Genomic DNA, 19,406 nt, shown 5'->3' on the forward strand with positions numbered 1-19,406 from the left:
TTTCACGGTTCAGGGTAAGATGCATAGAAAATCCTTTGCTAAGAAAAATCCTTAAATTTTGAGACAATCAAAGAAAACTTATCGAAAATGGTGTAAAAATTCTATAAAATCCTTTAAAGATTTTGAAGATTCTGAAGATTTTACATATAAAAAAAAATCACCACATCGTGTCACGGCGACGAGAATCGTCAGACGAGGTGAATTTTTGTATGAAATCCGCCATTGTAGTTATCTCAACTGTGGTGTGTCCCCCGCGTATCTATATCTGCGTGACCTCCCCAAAGTTTACAGCCTTGGTAATGTCGCTCAAACATTGAATTCGGGTTTCAAGACGTTTGAGCCGTTTGACTTTGATGAATTTGAAAGTAGAAGTAACTTTATAACCCGCGCCATCTATATGTCATTCTTTTAGTTACAAAGACATTTTTGACGTTTTCTCAATTTTTATTTTTGTGCCATTGTGACTTGTGCCACTTCTGTGACATGTGCGTTTTCAAGAAGGTTATTGTATACAATACACGGTCGCGATCCTTGATTGACTAGAATAATATTATTTACGAAATAAACAGTCCATCCGCAACATGAAGTTTGCGTACAAGGTAAGAATGAATGGACGGAACGTGGTCAGTAATATTGTTAACGCACGTCGATTGTGTCACTAGTTCTCCAATCTGCTGGGAACGATTTACAAGAAAGGCAATGTTATCTTCACACCGGACGGAAACACGGTTGTCAGTCCTGTGGGCAACAAAATCACCATTTATGACTTAAAAACCAACAAAGCAACGACACTGGCATTGGAAAGTAAATTCAACTACACATCCATCGATATCTCGCCGAACGGATGTCTGTTGGTGGCGGTCAACGAGAAGGGAGCTGCCCAGATGATCAGTCTCGTGTCGAATACAGTCGTTCACACGTACAAATTTAGCAGTGCCGCGCGATGTGTGAAATTCAGTCCGGATGGAGCATTCTTCGCCATAGCCAAAGAGAACATGGGTAACATTCAAACAAACCGATCTGTTCAGAGCAAATCATGTCTAACGACTGGATCTGGTCGTAGTGTTCGTTTTTCAGACACCCGGTGAGATAACGGGCGAATATAACAGCTTTGTGCTGCGCCGGTATTTCTTTGGTGCTCATGACGATGTTATGTGGATTGATTGGTCGTGCAATTCCAAAGTGCTAATCGTCGGATCCAGGGACAATTCCATCAAGGTCTATTCGATTGAATTGTACGAGAACTTTCGACCGTATCTGCTTGGTGGACATACCGACTCAATTGTTGGCTGCTTCTTCGAGGCGAACAGTTTGGATGTGAACACGGTCAGCCGGAATGGACAGGTAGGTTGAAGTTGTGATACGATTCGATAGAACAGCGACGTTATGTCTGCTGTGACAATTTACGCTTCTTGTAAAACAACTGTTTTCAATTTACTTTGCCGTGATCGCACAATGTTTTCTTGTTGACCTGGGATATAGCGGCGGATTGAAAAGACAGTTTTAATTTTGGTGCAATATTTCGCTCTGTTTATTTAGAGCTTCTTCAGGCTGTAATTAATAGCACAAAATTTTTTTTTGAATTAGATTCACAAATTATTCTTAAAATTCTATCGTTAATTTACCATCAACTTATTTACTAAAAATTTAACTAACTGATTGCACTTGCATGAAAATATCACAGAGTCATTTCGGTTTGTAAACAAATTTTGAAGAAGAAGAAATAGGAGTTGTCAATGTTTTTGTTTACAAACCGAAATGACTCTGTGATATTTTCATGCAAGTGCAATCAGTTAGTTAAATTTTTAGTAAATAAGTTGATGGTAAATTAACGATAGAATTTTAAGAATAATTTGTGAATCTAATTCAAAAAAAAATTTTGTGCTATTAATTACAGCCTGAAGAAGCTCTAAATAAACAGAGCGAAATATTGCACCAAAATTAAAACTGTCTTTTCAATCCGCCGCTATATCCCAGGTCAACAAGAAAACCTTGTAAAACAACTGACGCCATTTCCTTAACAGCTGTGCATCTGGGAGTGTAGCGTAAAGGTGGAGGAACTGATTGTCAGAGGAGACAATGTAGAGCCGGAGGAAACTAGCAGTAAAAAGGGTAAAATTAAGGAAGACGACGATGACGATGACATTGATACCGAAAAGACACTGGAGAAGACGCACAAAGAATTGGAGAAGAGCCTGAAGAATGCTCAGTTCATTGAGGGTGTTAATGAGGTGAGTCGCTTCACCATACAATTAACGATCAACAACCAACAAATCCCATTCTGTGGCATATTGTCCCCAGTTCGAAACGCGTGACCAGCAGGGAAAACTAGTGGAAAAACCTCGACATCCATTCTACTACAAAAGGATAGCGCGACACTATTTGCTGGACGAAATCAAAAAGGAAAACCGAAAAGCCACCCTAACAGCAGCCACTTACCATAAAAAAACAAAGCTGCTCGTCACGGCATACTCGACGGGCGCATTTTATTTGCATGAATTGCCGGACGTGAGTCTCATCCATTCACTGAGCATCTCCGAATATGCCATCGATACCGCCTATTTCAATCCGACTGGCGATTGGATTGCGTTGGGCGCGGCTGGTCTTGGTCAACTGTTGGTCTGGGAGTGGCAAAGTATGTATCAGCAACCGGATCTGAATAAATTTTCTGATTTATTAATGTGAATCGAACAGGTGAACAGTACGTGATGAAGCAGCAAGGTCATGCCAGCGAAATGAGTTGCATTGCCTATTCGTCTGACGGTCAGTACATTGTGACCGGTGGTGAGGATGCAAAGGTGAAATTGTGGAATGTGTCCAGCGGATTCTGTTTCGTCACCTTTCACGAACACACCAGTGCAGTGACTGCCGTCGAATTCAGCAACAGCAAAAGATGTGTACTGAGTGCATCATTGGACGGCACGGTCCGAGCCTACGATATTTTACGGTACGTCATTGTCACTACAAACCGAACATTTAAAGCGACCATCCAACCTCTGCATTCCATTTTCCAGTTATCGCAATTTCCGAACATTCACCTCGCCCCGCCTAGTTCAATTCTGTTCCGTTGCTGTTGATTATTCGGGAGAATTTGTGGTAGCTGGTGCTCAAGATGTGTTTGAAGTCTATTTGTGGTCGATGAAGTTCGGTCGACTGTTGGAGATTTTGAGCGGACACGAGGGTCCCGTTACATCGCTACAATTCTCACCGACTTTGGCGTCGACAACACTAGTATCCGGTTCATGGGATAAGTCGATTAAAATTTGGAATTGCGTAGAATCGTCGGCCGATCATGAAACGATCGACATATCGGCGGATGTTACGGCCATCGCATTCAAGCCAAATGGAGAAGAGGTAGTTGTCTCTTAAATGTCTAAGAAACCGACACGGTTGACTGACCGTCTTTGAATTCCTTCATCATTTAGATTGCTGTCGCCGCAATAAACGGAAACATTCAAATGTTTAACGTAAAAACTTCACAGCAAGTTGGCAGCATCGAAGGAAGAAATGACTTGGGCAGTGGAGTGTCGAAGACGGATCTTATAACAGCTAAGAAAAACCTGCAAGGAAAGTAAGTGACGGGCGATGGAATCTGTTTTCTCTTGCACAATTCAGGTCTCAAATTTCAATTCCGTCTCAAACAGATACTTCTCGACAATTGCATACTCCGCTGATGGTTCATCGTTACTAGCCGCTGGTCGGTCGAAAAACGTTTGCATTTACAATGTCAAAGATGGCATTCTACTGAAGAAGTTCGAAGTGACGCAGAACCGGAGCCTTGACGCATTGGACGTAAGTGACGCGACTGTTAAACTGAAAACGACTTTCAAACTAATTTTTGTACCACACTTTGCAGGACTTCATAAACCGGCGAAATATCACGGAATTCGGTAATATGGCGTTGGTGGAGAAGCGCGAAGCTTTAGAGGGTGGAAATGTGAACATTCGATTGCCTGGCGTGCAGAAAGGTGACATGGCTAGTCGAAATTATAAGCCTGAAATCCGAGTATTTTCGGTGAGATTTTCGCCGACAGCACAATCCTGGGCAGCTGCTACCACAGAAGGGTTGCTTATCTATGCGTTGGACAAAGGTGTCGTCTTTGATCCATTTAATTTATCGCTCGAAGTAACACCGAAAGCAACGAGAGACTGTCTGAAGAACGGTGAATCTTCGACGGCCTTGATTATGGCGTTGAAGTTGAACGAGGCCAGTTTGGTGCAAGAAATTATTGAAAAGATTCCGCACAAAGACGGTAAGTGTTTTGACATTTTAATTGGCTTCATGTGTTAGCGACAAGGTCGACAAAATTGTCGCCGGCTTGTGGTCTATTATTAAGCAAAAGTTGTGTTAAAGCCAATTTAGGTTGACCCGAACTTGTTCTAAAAATTTCTATGTCGGGTTCAACCCGAACAAGAATTGACTCTGGCCCTGAACCGAACTTTTACTCTCAAGTTTGACCCGAATCTGACCGAACCTGAAATTTTCAGGATGGATCGGTGTGATCGGTATTATCTATTCATACTTTATTGAATCGGAGCACATTCTCCATTGCTGAAAATTGACGAAGAAATTTAGTTCATAAGAAACGGTAGGAAACTATTCAGCCGATGCTGTAAGTTCCCTTGGCAATTCTTCTTTCGAATAAATTAATTGAGGTTGCCGAGTGACTTTAGCACCAAAAAACATCCAAATTGATGTACAAAGGCAAAGAATGTGTCTTCCAGCACTTCTGTTTAAAATGTCACTAGAATAATTCTAACACTGTTCATGACAACCCTGAGGCTTCAATTATACATCTCAGGCACAGCAACATCGCTGAAAAACCAATTTTCTACAGTCGCTAACGTTTGAAATTTGTTTGATTTTAGTATATTTAGCTCATTTAGCTTATCCTTCTGTCATATCTTTTGACAGCTTTTACTGTTTTAGTCCTTTTTCTCTCTGAGCTAAAATAACCGTTTTTTTTCGACTCTTCATAGGAACGAGTTAAAATAACCGTTTTCACACATCAAGTGTAAATGAAAATGAAAGTGTAAATATCTGCGTGATTAAATCAATATTTAAACGCAGAAACGGGAAGTGTTACAATAGCGAATTAAAAAAAATGAAACAGAGATAAATGAATGAAAACTTCATTTTTCTTATAATTCGCTAATGTAACACGTCCCATTTCCGCATTTAAACGTTCAACATATAAACCAGGCCTACATTGATTATGGCTCTTTTGGCGCTCAAAAACAGAAGTTTCGTCTTAGTCAGTGGAACAATGTTTTTGAAGGCATAATGCTTCAAACCGTGCCTTTGTGAGGAGTTAATATGCCCATGGGCTTTCGGTCATATATATATAAACCCCGCCGAAATGATGTGGTACAGTCTCATTCACTAAAAATTTGGAATTCCATTCCAATGCATCGACTCGAAGCAATTTGTTTTTATTATTCCAAATCCATGCCACTGTATCGCCTTAATCACATGGTAATTTTACCAATTCGCGATGGACGTTATACTGGTCAAGGAAATTATTTTTGTATTTTCCTTTTTTTCCTTTTTTACGACCATTCGAACGACTATATTATAAATCATGGCATCGGTATTCTTCCATCAGTTGGTTTGTACATGGTTTCCATTCGTGTTAAATTGGTCCGATAAAATTCACATTCTCGCATTTCAAGTAAACATTTCCAATGCAATTAACCGTGTCATTCAAAATAGAAAATAACTCGCATTCGGATATCGTTTCCATCACACCGGTCGCACGATAAGAAGAATAAAATGTGCTGTCTGGGAGGTATTTTTGTGAAGAAAAGCCTACCGAAAGTGGACACATTTTTCAGGGGACTTTTTTTATATGTGCCTAGGAAGGTATTGGTCCCTATGAACCAAAATCACTTTAAAAAAATTCCTGGACGCTTGTGGGGCTCCTGAGAGGTGATCGAAAACCGAAAACACGCACTTTTATGATGGAAATTTCTCTAGGGCGTGTTGGGTGTCATTAAATAGGTAATTGCATGTACTTTAGGGGCAAATAGGAATTTATTGGGATTTCAATTTATCTAATCTGAGATATGAGCAGTTTAAAAAATGGTTCAAAATTTCGATGAAAGTGTAGCAGTTTCTCTGCATCTGAAACGCAACGAAAATATTAAAAACCGTTTTCTTTTATCACCACTGGTCTCAGCTTTGCCATGACAACAGACATGCATGTGCAGTTACTAAATAAATGCACTTTTGAAATATAAAGAGCCTCAACTCCTCTACTCGAATAATTCTGTGCACAGGAAAGGTTTAACCAAAAAATATTTTTATTCACAAAATAACAGCTGCTGATTCACTTTCTCGAAATCAGTGTACCAGTACTAATACAGTTAGTGGCAGTGAAATTTCAGCATGAATTTGCTTCAGCTGTTTTTCATACAATCAAAGCTGTTGAGACGGTTTTACCACTACTACGCGCGTGCGTACAGCACATTCAACGTAAATAGCCTCAATACAAACAACATGCACTCTACGGACAAAATAATGTATTGACGACTTGTTCATTATCAAAAATAAGGGGCACCTTCCATACATCACTTTTCGATTGGACCACGGGAACCACCTGGAACCACTTGCAAAAATCAAGCAAAATTTCGACTCTGCCGCTATTATCCGTGTGTGTTGTTTGTATTGAGGCTATTTAATTCAACGGTATAAACAGTTTTGATTGTATGAAAAACAGCTGAAGCAAATTCATGCTAAAATTTCACTGCCTCTGACTGCATCTAACGCTAAATTTCCGTTTAAAATTAGCTCCGGAACATAAATTTGCGAACACCGCTACTAACCCCTCATAGATCAGTGTGAGAAACGTAAGCCTGTAGCAGTAGTAGCCTGTATAACAGATAGTTTTGATCAAAACTTTCCTGTGCACAGAATGGTTTGAGTAGGGGACCTGAAGCTCAAGGTTATATTTCAAAAACAAATTCATTGTTTCCCCACCCAAGCGCCATACATGTTTGGTGTGATTGCAAAGCTTAGATAAGAAGCGATTATGGGAAGCAGTATTTGATGTTTTAATTGCGTTCCGGATACAAAGGAACCGCTAGAATTACTGAAATACCCATTTCTTCAACTACTCATATCTCAGTTGGGATTAATTTCAAACGGAATCAGACAATATTTGCCCTGAAAGTACGTGCAATTACCTTTCAAATGAAGTCCTGCGCGACCTTTTACGTTTCATGCACCCGGAGAAATTTCCATAAGAAAATTGCTTGTTTTAAGTTTTCAATCGCCTCCCACTAGCCACAAAAGCATCGAGACATTGAAAGTGATTTAGGCTTCTAGGAACCGATACCTTTCTAGGCACATGATAAAAGAGTCCGCAGGAAAATGCGTCCGATTTCGGTAGACTATTTTTCCAAAAGAATCCCTTCGGTTGTTTGCCTGTGTTTATAATTGCATTGTCACAAAAGAAAAAAGAACGGCATACACATTGCCATAAAGTGCAACCGAATCCATCCATTAAAAATGCTTGTCTTACATAATGCCACACATATCCATATACAGCGTTCACATTTACGACATTGATTAACCAACAACTGGAAAAACATAAATTAAATTCTAATTCCGTTGTTCGAGGTGGAGTATAGAAATAATTATGTTACGAAGTTAGCCAAAAAGAGTGCTGTGCATGTGCTTTATGTGCTGTTGTTGTTGTTGTTGTTCGCAAAAATCGTGGGAGTTTAGAAAGCAATTATATGTACCGTCGGTTCAAGGTGATAGGATAGGCATATTTTGTTTATGACTCGTTTGCACATTTTTGAATTCAAATTTATAGGAAAGTGGACGCTGTTAATGGCTTTGATTTTGATAGCGAAAACAGGGTTAAGGTTTTGGTGTGTTAGCGAAAATTGCATTGAAAGTTTGGTAAAATGTTTGGAAAAACGTGAAATACTGAATGGATTGAAAGCAGGATGTCGTACGATGTTTCCTTTCGTTTATTTTTGAAGAAACTATTCACGGCCGCATTCGATCTCACGGCCATAAACTTTAAATAATTGTTCTTGTCGTCTATACGTGTCCCTCATACATTTTTTTTCTTTTTTACTTTTGTAGTGGAACTCATCGTACGCTCGCTACCAGACGCATATGCCGAACGTACCCTCCAATTCATTGCAAAGTACCTAAACACCAGCCATCACGTTGAATTCTACTTGAATTGGGCCTGTTCCATCCTGACATTCCATGGACCGAAAGAGAACATCTTGTCGCATCAATCGTTGTTGACGCTGCACCAGAGTCTCAGCCGTAAGTATGAGTTGCTGAGCAAGGTGTGCGATTTCAATAAGTACACCATGCAAGTCCTGATGAATATGTCGAATGAGGTTCCAGAACGTGTGGCCGATGGTGGTGAAGAGAGTGACGATGAGAATTTGATTTTAATTCGATCGAATGGAAACGGTGGTGTGGGGGATAGTGATGATGGTGATGAAATGGAGGAAGGATCGTCAAGTAGTGACGAAGGCGAAGACTAATGTTTTGGATTTGATTGTTGTTGTTATATTGTAATGAAATAAAACTGATGAATAAATTCGAAACGGAAGGTCGTTGGTTTTTACGCTATCATGTACACAAATGAAGCGTCGCTCAGACCCAAACCTCACAGCTCGAGCTGTAGGAGACCCAGATTCCAGGGAAATTTCTTCTGGGAAAGAAACAGATACATTATTGCCTGACATGCTCGCATGTCCAGCAACTAGTTTGCCTTTGGTAAAGCGGCTGGGGTTGGTCTTAACGTCAGTGAGAAACAGACCAGGTACATGGCAACTTCTACTTCATTGTCTGACAGCAGACCAACGAGCCATACAGACACTGTCAACACCATAGGTCTCTTGTCAATAGTGATAACAGAAGGGTAAGGAGGACACGGTCTTCAAAAACTCTTTCGGTCAAAAACACTAAGCCGCCGAAACCTTAAACTTGGTGCATGACCTTGACCAGGAAGACCTAAAACGAGATGGAAAGATGCAGTTAAGTCGGAAAAGGTACGGTTGGAGGAGGATGCTTGAGGATGCTAAAACCAATAAAAGGTTGTTGCACCCGCTGCACCTTCGACTGTAGTGGGTTTTTCGCTTTTTACTGAATTTATAGACCGCGTCATTTACTGTCATTTCTGTTTCGACCCGATGTGTAGTCGACTTTACAATCTTGCGCAAAGCCGAAATTTTTCTTCGTATTGCTTATCACGAGTGTGGTGTTCACAAGTTAAGATTACAAAGAATTGTTTTCAATCATCTCGTCTTAATGATTTTCGATATAAAAACCGTGGAGATGGTACAACTGGGTTAGTAGGACGATAACTTAAATTTCGCGTAGACGTGCAATCGTTTGATAAAACAATGAAATTTTCCATTTTCTTCCTAATTGCCATCCAATTAGTCGCCTCAAGTTTTGCGTTCGATGCGGAAACTGAACGAATTATTGATAATTTTGTGGAAAATGTGTTCATGATAAACAATCAGATACCCGGTGTGGGACTGTCTGTAATACGAAATGGAACGGTTCTAATGTCGAAAGGATACGGAATGAGGAACATTACCGCTGGTCGAGCGTCAGATGGAAACACACTCTTTTCGATCGGTTCAATTACCAAAGTATTTAGACATCTCTTGCTCCACGTTCCCAACACCTTTACTGGATTTTCTATCAAAACTTTCAGAGTTTCGTTGCTGTTCTTGTTGTTAAAACATTAAATGAATTATACCCTCAACGGGGCGCCGCTGTTCTAGACATTCCCATAGCACAATTGATTCCACCCACCGTCAATTTCACATTTAGTGATCGGTATAGAGCCGAGCAAACGACTTTTAGAGACATTCTGGCTCACCGTACTTGTTTACTTAACGGAGAAGTTGAACTCCTTGTTGGCTCAGTACCATCGGCTGCAGAATACGCACAGTAAAGTGGAATGATTCACGGATCGACAAAGAAGTTGTGGTTTTAACGGATAAATGTGTTCATAGCCGTTCCAGATATCTACCAGAAGTTTGCGAATTTAGAAACGGATATATGTACAACAATAATATGCTTTCACTTGCCGGGGAGTACATTGCTGCGATTGCGGGAACAACACTGCAAAACATGGTAAGTAGACGGTATGAGGTTGAGTGAATACGAAGAAGGCATAGCCTTTTAGATACAATCAAATGTGGCGCTAAAAGCGAAACAAACACTCATCATTCTTAGCGAACCACTTAAGATAACGAAAGATGAAAATAAGCTTTAAATTCGAAAATTGAATACTTCACGTTTATCAAAGCCAAAATTAAAATTTCATAAATGAGTGTAATCGTCACAACAACTGACTCATTCAACGGCAAAAGAGGCAAATTGTTCGTAGGTTCAAAAAGAAACCACGACTGTACTGACATAGTCCATAATCGAAAGGATGGAACCGCGAACACTAAAGGAAAGTTTTATTAAGTTTCTGAGGTATAGTCCCCTGACTTTAATGATAAGGACAGCATAGCTTTGGTTTCCTCGGGATCTTCACATCAAAAGCCGATATAATATGTTCCACAGAACACGTAGGAATGTTTTCGCTCGCACCGTCTTCAATTTTCAATTAAAATTTTCCGCAGGTAGTCTCACTTGCTAGAGACATTGGCATGACAAACACAACCTATGTCGATTTTGATGGCGCTTATGAATCACTTCCGGATATGTCACAACCGTATATACTGCGAAATGGCACCCTTGTACAATTCGATATGTTTCAAATTCGAAGAGTTCACATGGCCTTGGGGGCTGGAGGTATTCTGTCCTCGGCAAATGACATGGCTAAATACATGGAGTTTCATCTGAGTCAGGGACGAGTGGGTGATAGGCAAATCGTGCCAACGGTTAGTATCTAGTTTAGCGTAGCAGGAGGGAGCGAAGAAGCTTAAAATTTCGAATTGATTTGTAGAATGTGATGAGTTGGTTGTACGCTATATCAAACGGATTTGATTTCCAAGGCGGCAGGAGTGAAGATTCTGAGTCAATCGTTTATGGTGATTTGGGAACAGCTCAAGGATTTTTTTCATCTTTATATGATGGATGGAGTGTTATTCATCGTAAGTTAGTCGAGTGTGTTGAGTTAAAGAAGACTTTCCAGTTTAATGTGTACTTCTAGACGGCGGATACTGGCCTCCCTATCACTGTGATATGCGTCTCTTCCCCGCAACAAGAATTGGAGTTTTTATTTGTACTAATGGTCCAGGTGCTATTTTTAACTATCCTACACATGAAATTACGGCTTTAAATATCTTCGAACTGGTACGTGCAACGAATCGATCGTTTGAGGAAATTGTATCAAAAAACATGAACATTGGTACGCCCTTCATCGAACATCAACTCTTCAACGATCACAAGACCAACAGAGCCTCTACAGCTTTACATCACAACCAAATGAGGAAACAAATCGCACCGAATGATGTTGTGGGCTTATATGGACATCCACACGACGGTGATCTTAGTATTGGATATGCGCCCGGCACCAATAACTCTACACTTCAGGTGTACTTCAGCGAGTGGGCACACGGACGACTACAACAGGTTCCCGGGTTCAATACTACTTTCAGTGTACATTGGGACACCATGGTCATGGATCATTTTTATTCGTATCCATGGGACGTGCCCAATTTTTGGATTGATTTTGGAATCGTTGATTCGGTTTTGCTCCGGGCCGGTGAATTTGACACATATCTCGAATTTGAATTCGTCAAAAATGCAACGCTAGACACATTTCCGGCAATACCTTGGGCACCAACGAGTTGTGGACCGGAGTAGTCAGTGAATAGGTTGAAGTGTAAGGCAATGAAATGCAATTGGGTTCTTTAAGAATAAAAGCCGATGTGTGATTCTCTATCATAATTAACAGTCTTTGTCATTCCACCCGAATTGAACAGCCCAAAAACGATGACAACTCTAAGTCCAAAGTCGTTTCTTGATGTTCTCGTAGGTCCTGAATCTGCAATAGTTTCTTCTAAGAAACAACCTTCAAAAATCCTAAAGATGTGGACCATGCGGAGTGACGAGATTGTAGGAACTAACCTACTACCATTTCAAAAATTTTAAAAGTACAGAAGGGAACCAGAAAAATTTGGGTAATCCGTACCAATCCTAAAGTTCTAGAACTAAGAAGATGGTGGACCATGTGGGGGGATGGTATTGTAGGAACAAGCCTACTAGCACCCCAACAATTGCGAAAGTCCAGATGGGAACGTGAGGAAATGGTAAAACTCTCAAAATTCTAGAATTACACAAGTGGGAGTTGTCTGGGAGAAAAACTTTTTTTTTCCATTCTACCTCATTCGGCCTAACGAACGCACTTCCTTTAAGAAATCCCTGAAATACAACCATTTCTTGTCCCTATTATCAGCTGTAGCTCCTCATGATGACAAGCTGGGAATGGACAATGCCTTTTGGAAAAGCAACATACCACTTTGCAGTGCCATGGTTTTGTTATTGTACGAACACATTATACTTCCATGTTGGTTTATTTACAGCCACAAAAAATTGTTTTCTTTCTGGCAAATTACTGCTGATGTTTATGGAAATGGATTGATTGATAACAACTTTATTGGCTAACTGTATCTCTAGTAGCTGACATGGAAAAATAGTGTTTATGACTACTGATTAAGACGTTGAGCTACCCAGTACTCCGAACTCCACCACCATGACTTTCTCAATCAGACATTTGATTGCAATTGCAACACACCGAAATTGACACTAATTACAACTAATTGATTTACTCTTACGCTGCGATTAATTCATTTGTATTCACTAGTTTTGACATTATCGTGACTGACAATACGTCAGATAAGATTAATGCTATGAGCAATACATCAATTACTTAATATTTGATAAGGGAATATAATCTCACAACAATTCTCTTAATCGTTTCATATGCTAGATAAATCTACAATCTACCTACAACCTGAAGAGCAATTGCTTCCATACAATCCAACAATTCAGTCGTTCACGAGATTGTTTAGCTTCAACTTGTGGCGCAGACGATTCGAAGCACCAAAACTAAGTTTTGAATACTTTGCACCGTAAATTTGAAAGATTGAATCGAAAAGATTGTGAATGTGAACGGTAAAAATTGCACACATGAGAACTGAAATTCGTTAAAGGTTGATATTGATGTGATTGTGCCGTAGTCGACTGTTGGACGATAATCTTTCCTTCCAAAATGTCGGAAAATACGACCCTAAAATTCATTTTCGATGACGACTATCAATCATTGTTCAAATGGACGGAATATCTGGTAAATTGAACATCTTTGCCTTTTGCAGGTACCTTCTGTTAAGACTTGTGAAGTAAAAGATTTCGTATCAATCTGTTGAGATCAAAAAATGAAAAGAAGTGACAGACTCGCTGTCTCTGAATAGTTAATGATGAGAAGACTTGAGTGAGAATCATATTGCTAGTTTTTCCAAGAAGATGTTTCGTGTAGCGCCATAAATACGTCACTGTCCTGGATAATTGACGTCCATATAATTCATTTGCAATTCAAAACGAGATATCTTTACAATTGTAAAAATAAAATTCAAAATTCCTACAAAATTGTCGTTGCGTATCGTCGTGCGAGAGTTATAAAAAATTGCAAACATCTTTATCAGTGACATAGCAAAAGTGGTAATCATTTTCGCATTAAAAACAAAACTGTAGATCAATTACCGTCGTGTTGATATAAATTCGATACCACCAGGAGTTTACAAATGTAAACAATGGACGATGGGAATTACACTGGCGAAATAAGTTCTAAATCGTTCCAGTGTGTAATAATAGATTACATTGGACGTTGCGAAAGTAATTCATTACATGAGGTAGTAGTTTTATGATAAAAGCTTAGTCGCAAGTGAAAAATGAACACGATTGAGTTTGCGGGTATCACAAATTTGTTTTCGAATTTCTGAATTCCGCAGCAGCAATGTATTCTAGCTTATTGCCTGTCCCATGCAAAATAAATCACGCAAAATCAAAGGAAAATATTCTTCATGTAATGGATCGTTATCGCAGGGTGCAAACTGTTACATAATGATCAACTTTCGCATGGAGCAGGCAATAAATTTAATCACATTACCTTACTTTGAACGGACTATGTCTTCTGTTATCGGCATAAATGTATTCTGTCTTAAGCAGTCACATATAGTAAAAGTCTGTGTTACAACAAACGAAGTACAAGATTTTATAACAATCTAATGCAAATACTAAGATCAAGATATTATGATATTACAAGTGTGTAGAGTCTGCAGGGATCAAGATAGTGGATCGTTGACATCAGCGAAATAATGAGGGCTCATTCAGTTCCCTCACTTATAATTTATTCCATCAGATTTTCGCAGCATTGTTATGCGTTTCAATGGGAATCGGAGTGTTTTATGGATTTTTTAACAAAAAGAACCAAACGAATGAAGAGTTCCTGATGGCTGGAAGATCTATGACGGTGTTTCCGGTAACATTGTCGTTAATTTGCAGGTTCATACGATAGACCATTCTCAATAATCGACTAAAAATTATTTTTTTCGTTTAGTTTTATATCGGCTATAACGTTAATGGGAAACCCTGTCGAAGTCTACTATTACGGTTTGGTTTACATTTTCTTCTCTACGTCCTTTATTCCCATGACTTTAGCCGTAAGTGTTCCACGAAATGGCGTGATGTTCTGTCATATTCTACGTCTAATTGGCTTTTTTTAGGTGGCCTATCTGTATGTTCCCGTATTTTTTCAACTACAACTAACATCGGCTTATGAGGTAAATTTATCAATAACCTAATCTAAGGCATGCCTACAATGAATATGTTTTCAGTATCTGGAGAAAAGATTTAGCAAAACCACGCGAAGGATTATGTCTGTGTCTGCAATTATTCACTTGGTGAGAGTCAAATTGTTTCACAACCTTTCGATTAGTTAACCTTTTACGGACGACTATGTCATATGTACTGTAATTGTCAACAGCGATGTTCTATGGCTAATGTGGCACTATCTATCAAAATGTATTCTAAGCGTGATGAAGTAGAAGATTTTGTCTGTTGAAGACACATAGATCAAAAGAAGTAAAATGCTCGACAATTACCGTCTGTGAAAGGTTAACATTACAACATAAAATCAGCAAGGCTTTTGTTATAATTACTTGCGAACTTTCGCTGCTCCTCTATATAAAGTGATTTACTACAATTCTTTTCCTCAGATGATTTACATGCCACTAACAGTTTGGGGACCATCTCTCGCTCTGGATCAAGGTACTATTTAACTTTTACTCTATTTCCTCTATTTTGTTCTATTAACGCATGCACTTTTTCAAACCAGTTGCTGGAGTCAATCGATACATATCTTCTGCAGTAATTTTCATCGTTTGCGTCATCTACTCGTCTATCGTAAGTAAAATTCGGATTGATGCTCTAATTTGAATTTTAGGTAGTGTCTTGTGTCTATCGAGCAACGATAATAATAAGCGGTGAGCTCGGACTTTAATTCGATCAAAAGAAGTAACAGATTCCATTGTTTAACTTTTCCACTTGACGTCTTTCAAAGGTAGAAGTCGAGGAAAGTGGAAAGATAACTCACCTCTTATCAGTCTTCACCACTCAAAGTGAAACTCACGTGCAAATGACATTTCTGCTGAATTGTTATGACAAATCGAAACACTGGACTTGAGATGCTTGAAAGTCATTAACCTATATATGAAACTGAGCTTAGTCAATTAAATTTCATTTTTCTTATAATTCATTAATATGACACGTCCAGTTTCTTCACTTAACTATTCATTTGATTACTAATTGTTCTTTGTACGGTTAAGTACTACTTCATAACAACCTCTGCTTCTTTATTTCAAAAACATTCCGGTCCTAATTTCACCCATTTCACCCATTTCACTGAATAAGATACTTGAAATAGAACCAACACGTAGAGGAAGTCCACTTGAAAGTTCGAAATGATTCTCAGTGACCATTCTTAATAAACCATACATTTCAGGGAGGACTAAAGGCTGTGCTATGGACTGATGTGTTACAAGGAATTATCATGTTCGGATCAATGATTACAATCATTGTTTTAGGACTCATTGAAGTAGGAGGTTTTGGAGTGCTGTGGACGAGAGTAGCTGAGACTGGACGGACGAATGTTTCGATGTAATTTCTTCGATCACTTTGTCCGAGTCAACATAAGTAAGAACAAAAATTGTCAATCTGTAGATTTGATCCCGATCCCCGCACACGGCATACGTTTTGGACTGGTTTGATAGGAGCTTACTTCTCATGGATCCCATTGTTTGCTGGCACTCAAGCACAAATTCAACGTTACTTATCTGTGCCAACACTCAGAGATGCCAGAAAGTTCGTACTAGAAATGCGAGTCCACGCAAGTGATCCTAATTCGATTTGATTTAGGTGCCTGTTTTACAACATGATTGGCTTGTTCGTCGTTGTTTTTATGTGTACCCTTATCGGACTGCTGATATTCGCGAGATACTACGATTGCGACCCTGTATCAGCTGTTTCACCACTTGGTACTACGGTATGAAAAATAGATTTTACGGAAGCCGTCGATCAGGCCCTAATCACTAACGTCATAGGTGGTGAGTGCGTCAGATCAACTCTTACCATTTTTTGTGATGGAAGTGCTCGGAAAAATTCCAACCTTACCCGGAATTTTACTCGCAGGACTTACTTCTGGTACCTTAAGGTACTTATACTTCATCGATACTATTATCATAGCACCTAGCACAGAAAATATTTGGAGGCTTACGTACACTGGTTAATTCTTGGAGCAGTGTTATGCTACTACTAATTGACTCATTATCCATCTCACTATCTTCTTATTCCATACAGTTCTGTATCAAGTTCTTTGAATGCCCTGCCAGCTATTATCATTGAGGATTATGTGAAGCCATTCAGACCCGGCCTATCCGCACTGAAACTGGGATATCTTTCGAAAGTAATCTCTGGAGTTGGTGGAACGCTGTCATTCTGTTTGATTTTCGTCATTGCAGCCGTTGGGAACATTTTGCCGGTTAGTATGAAATGGTCACTCTCGAAATATTTTTCTTGCTTAACTCTTCCTTCATTCAAAGTTTGCCAGCTTACTTCACGGCACATTCATTGGACCGATTGTGGGTTTGTTCTCGTTAGGAATGTTCTTTCCATGGACGAACAATTTGGTAAAAATTAATTTTTGTTTTAAGTTTCTTGTGAATTAAGTTCTCGTTACAAAAACCAAACTGTCGACTGCAGGGATCAACATTGGCATTGATACCGTCAGTTGCACTGACTTTATTTTTCGGCATCGGTTCAATATTGAAAAACAACGCCGGCGAACTTCCAGATCAGAGACTTCCGTTACGCACCGACGGATGTTACGTGAACGAAACAATATCAAGGACATACGTCGATACCGCACAGTATTCGTTCAAACAGAATGATGCATGGAAAGATGAGACGTACACACCGTTGACTGAGGTGCTTTCTATCTCCTATTTATGGCAACCGCTGGTCACTCTAGTCAGTACAGTCGTGTTCGGCCTTTTATTCAGTTTTATCATAAATCTCTTCAAAAAACCTCCGAAAGTCAAAGCAAAGTACATGACACCAATCATGTTGACGATGTGGATACGGATTCTCGGCATGGAGAGACTGAGTAATTGGATTGATTTTGATGACAGTGACGATGATGATGATAATCATCAATCGGATAACACTGCATCGGTGCGAAATTCCATTTCCGGTGACTCATTATACGTAAGTTGATCTCACTTAATTGTGCGCTATCAATTTTTACATTTTTCTATTGAACAGAAAGGGAAGGAACTATAGACACACTTATCGCAGACTACAAAGACAACGATCGAAACGAACCAGAAGCAGTTTGTTTACAGATTTTTGATTGTGTCATGTGTACGGTTCGAATCGGAAATAAATCTTTAGTTGCGATTCACTTTAGTTCTTGATTGGTCCCCTACTATGTTTGGGAAAGTGTTTGTCAATTTTTTTAGACCCGTACGAAGTACTGGGGTCTTATAGGTTTACGCATACGTTTGTAACACGTCGAATTGGACTCCCTGAGTAAGGGGAAACCTATTGTGGTTGTCTAGAGATGCCAAATCCGCGAAAAAAAAATGTCCGTCTGTCCGTCTGTCTGTCTGCACGATAACTTGAGTAAAACGCATCCGATTTTGAAAATTCTTTTTTTTTCCCGTTTGGTAATGTCAAAAGACAGGCTAAGTTCGAAGATGAGTGATTTTGGATCGACCCCTCCCGAGCTGTGGCCCAATAAGTGCTTTACGGTTTTTCGAAGATATCTCCGGACATTTAAACGTTAAACTTGTAAGTGCTACGTCAAATAAAAGGTATTTACAATACCGATCGACAAAAAAAAAGTTTATGGAAATCGGATGACCGACTCGTGAGTTACATATTTCGTCTGTTTTAGCTTTATTAGATAGGTATTGACCGTACCAATCAGGGAAATTTTTTTTTATGAAATTATGTTCTCCGGAGCGTGAGCTAGGTCTCTTGGAGTGAGCTCTTATCTGGCTACTCGGAAGTACAGTGAACGTGGTGTATTTTGACAATATCTCGAGTAAATTTTGACCGAATTTCATGAATTTTTTTTTGTTTGAAAGGTATTAACGAATGTAAAGCGTCGGTACTATTTCCGGTCTCCTAACAAAATGGCTGCCGGCGGCCATATTGGATTTTAGTAAAATAGAAATATCTTGGGAAAAATGATACTTAGAGAGTTTCTGTTAACATGGAAATAATTTGTTATGTGTGTGGGGTTTCAGGGATTCCATATACGGACATCTATACATACATATATACAGCTATATTGAGCTATATACAGGCATATAGAGCTATATAATAGCATATTCCTCTGTGAAATGTTTATTTACAGTGAAATATAGGTAAATATAGCGGTATATAGCTGTTTAAATAGGAATTTATGAAATTTGTCTTCGTACGGGGCTGTCTATATTGCCTCCGGCAATTTAGTTGTATATGATAACAAGGCAAAGAGTGGATAATGTAAGTGATTTTAAAGGGAGAATAGTTTTTCAGCAGAGAAGAAAATGAAGTAAGATAAATGAAGAGTTTCACATTAAAGGCTTTTGATACGAATAGGTGTTTCGTACGGGTCGGCGTTAGCTATGTTTTTTTTAAATTTTCACATACAGTCAAAGGCAGTCAATTTTCAGCATAAATTTGCTTCAGCTGTTTTTCAGCTGATCCACACATACAATCAAAACTGGTTTTCCTTGTTCATACGGTTGAAGCTGCTACACGCACGCGCATGATAGTGGTAAAACCGTATAAAGACGTATAAACGGTTGTGATTGTTTGTATAGATCAGCTGAAAAACAGCTGAAGCTAATTTATG

General features: G+C 39.2%; 3 protein-coding genes and 2 long non-coding RNA genes across 7 annotated transcripts; 4 read left to right on the forward strand and 1 right to left on the reverse strand.

The window, feature by feature from the left end:
- The first annotated feature begins 460 nt into the window (after positions 1-460).
- On the forward strand, positions 461-8,580 carry LOC119079022 (periodic tryptophan protein 2 homolog). Its single transcript, XM_037186801.1, has 11 exons — positions 461-599; positions 663-999; positions 1,064-1,344; positions 2,025-2,231; positions 2,302-2,635; positions 2,695-2,947; positions 3,015-3,354; positions 3,426-3,571; positions 3,645-3,792; positions 3,857-4,253; positions 8,099-8,580. Exons 1-11 carry the CDS (start codon positions 582-584, stop codon positions 8,515-8,517), a joined length of 2,880 nt encoding a protein of 959 aa, XP_037042696.1. The 5' UTR covers positions 461-581; the 3' UTR covers positions 8,518-8,580.
- Positions 1,514-1,696, reverse strand: LOC119079147. The gene is made up of 2 exons (XR_005088113.1): positions 1,626-1,696; positions 1,514-1,551 (listed from the first exon to the last, which is right to left on the reverse strand). It is a non-coding gene; the product is annotated as an uncharacterized LOC119079147 (long non-coding RNA).
- Positions 1,735-1,935, forward strand: LOC119079148. The gene is made up of 2 exons (XR_005088114.1): positions 1,735-1,823; positions 1,898-1,935. It is a non-coding gene; the product is annotated as an uncharacterized LOC119079148 (long non-coding RNA).
- A 732-nt stretch (positions 8,581-9,312) lies between the features above and the next one.
- LOC119079052 (gigasin-6-like) lies at positions 9,313-11,871 on the forward strand. 2 transcript variants are annotated; one of them, XM_037186848.1, is made up of 6 exons: positions 9,314-9,636; positions 9,702-9,940; positions 10,006-10,130; positions 10,628-10,884; positions 10,950-11,097; positions 11,157-11,871. In XM_037186848.1, exons 1-6 carry the CDS (start codon positions 9,382-9,384, stop codon positions 11,810-11,812), a joined length of 1,680 nt encoding a protein of 559 aa, XP_037042743.1. In that variant the 5' UTR covers positions 9,314-9,381; the 3' UTR covers positions 11,813-11,871. The 2 variants fall into 2 exon arrangements, with proteins under 2 accessions (XP_037042744.1, XP_037042743.1); XM_037186849.1 differs by lacking the exons at positions 10,628-10,884; positions 10,950-11,097; positions 11,157-11,871 and adding an exon at positions 10,179-10,333 and having other exon boundaries at positions 9,313-9,636; positions 10,006-10,126.
- A 1,127-nt stretch (positions 11,872-12,998) lies between these two features.
- On the forward strand, positions 12,999-17,956 carry LOC119079044 (sodium-coupled monocarboxylate transporter 1-like). 2 transcript variants are annotated; one of them, XM_037186835.1, is made up of 16 exons: positions 13,000-13,110; positions 13,162-13,295; positions 14,367-14,509; positions 14,565-14,667; positions 14,731-14,787; positions 14,842-14,907; positions 15,223-15,274; positions 15,342-15,409; positions 16,008-16,162; positions 16,226-16,366; positions 16,421-16,547; positions 16,606-16,715; positions 16,862-17,042; positions 17,104-17,190; positions 17,264-17,767; positions 17,825-17,956. In XM_037186835.1, the coding sequence occupies exons 2-16, from the start codon at positions 13,221-13,223 to the stop codon at positions 17,840-17,842; spliced, it is 1,887 nt and encodes a 628-aa protein (XP_037042730.1). In that variant the 5' UTR covers positions 13,000-13,110; positions 13,162-13,220; the 3' UTR covers positions 17,843-17,956. The 2 variants fall into 2 exon arrangements, with proteins under 2 accessions (XP_037042729.1, XP_037042730.1); XM_037186834.1 differs by having other exon boundaries at positions 12,999-13,295.
- The last annotated feature ends 1,450 nt before the right edge of the window (positions 17,957-19,406 follow it).

The sequence above is a fragment of the Bradysia coprophila genome, unplaced genomic scaffold (assembly GCF_014529535.1).
Source record: "Bradysia coprophila strain Holo2 unplaced genomic scaffold, BU_Bcop_v1 contig_297, whole genome shotgun sequence".
Classification (NCBI taxonomy): Eukaryota; Metazoa; Arthropoda; class Insecta; order Diptera; family Sciaridae; genus Bradysia; species Bradysia coprophila.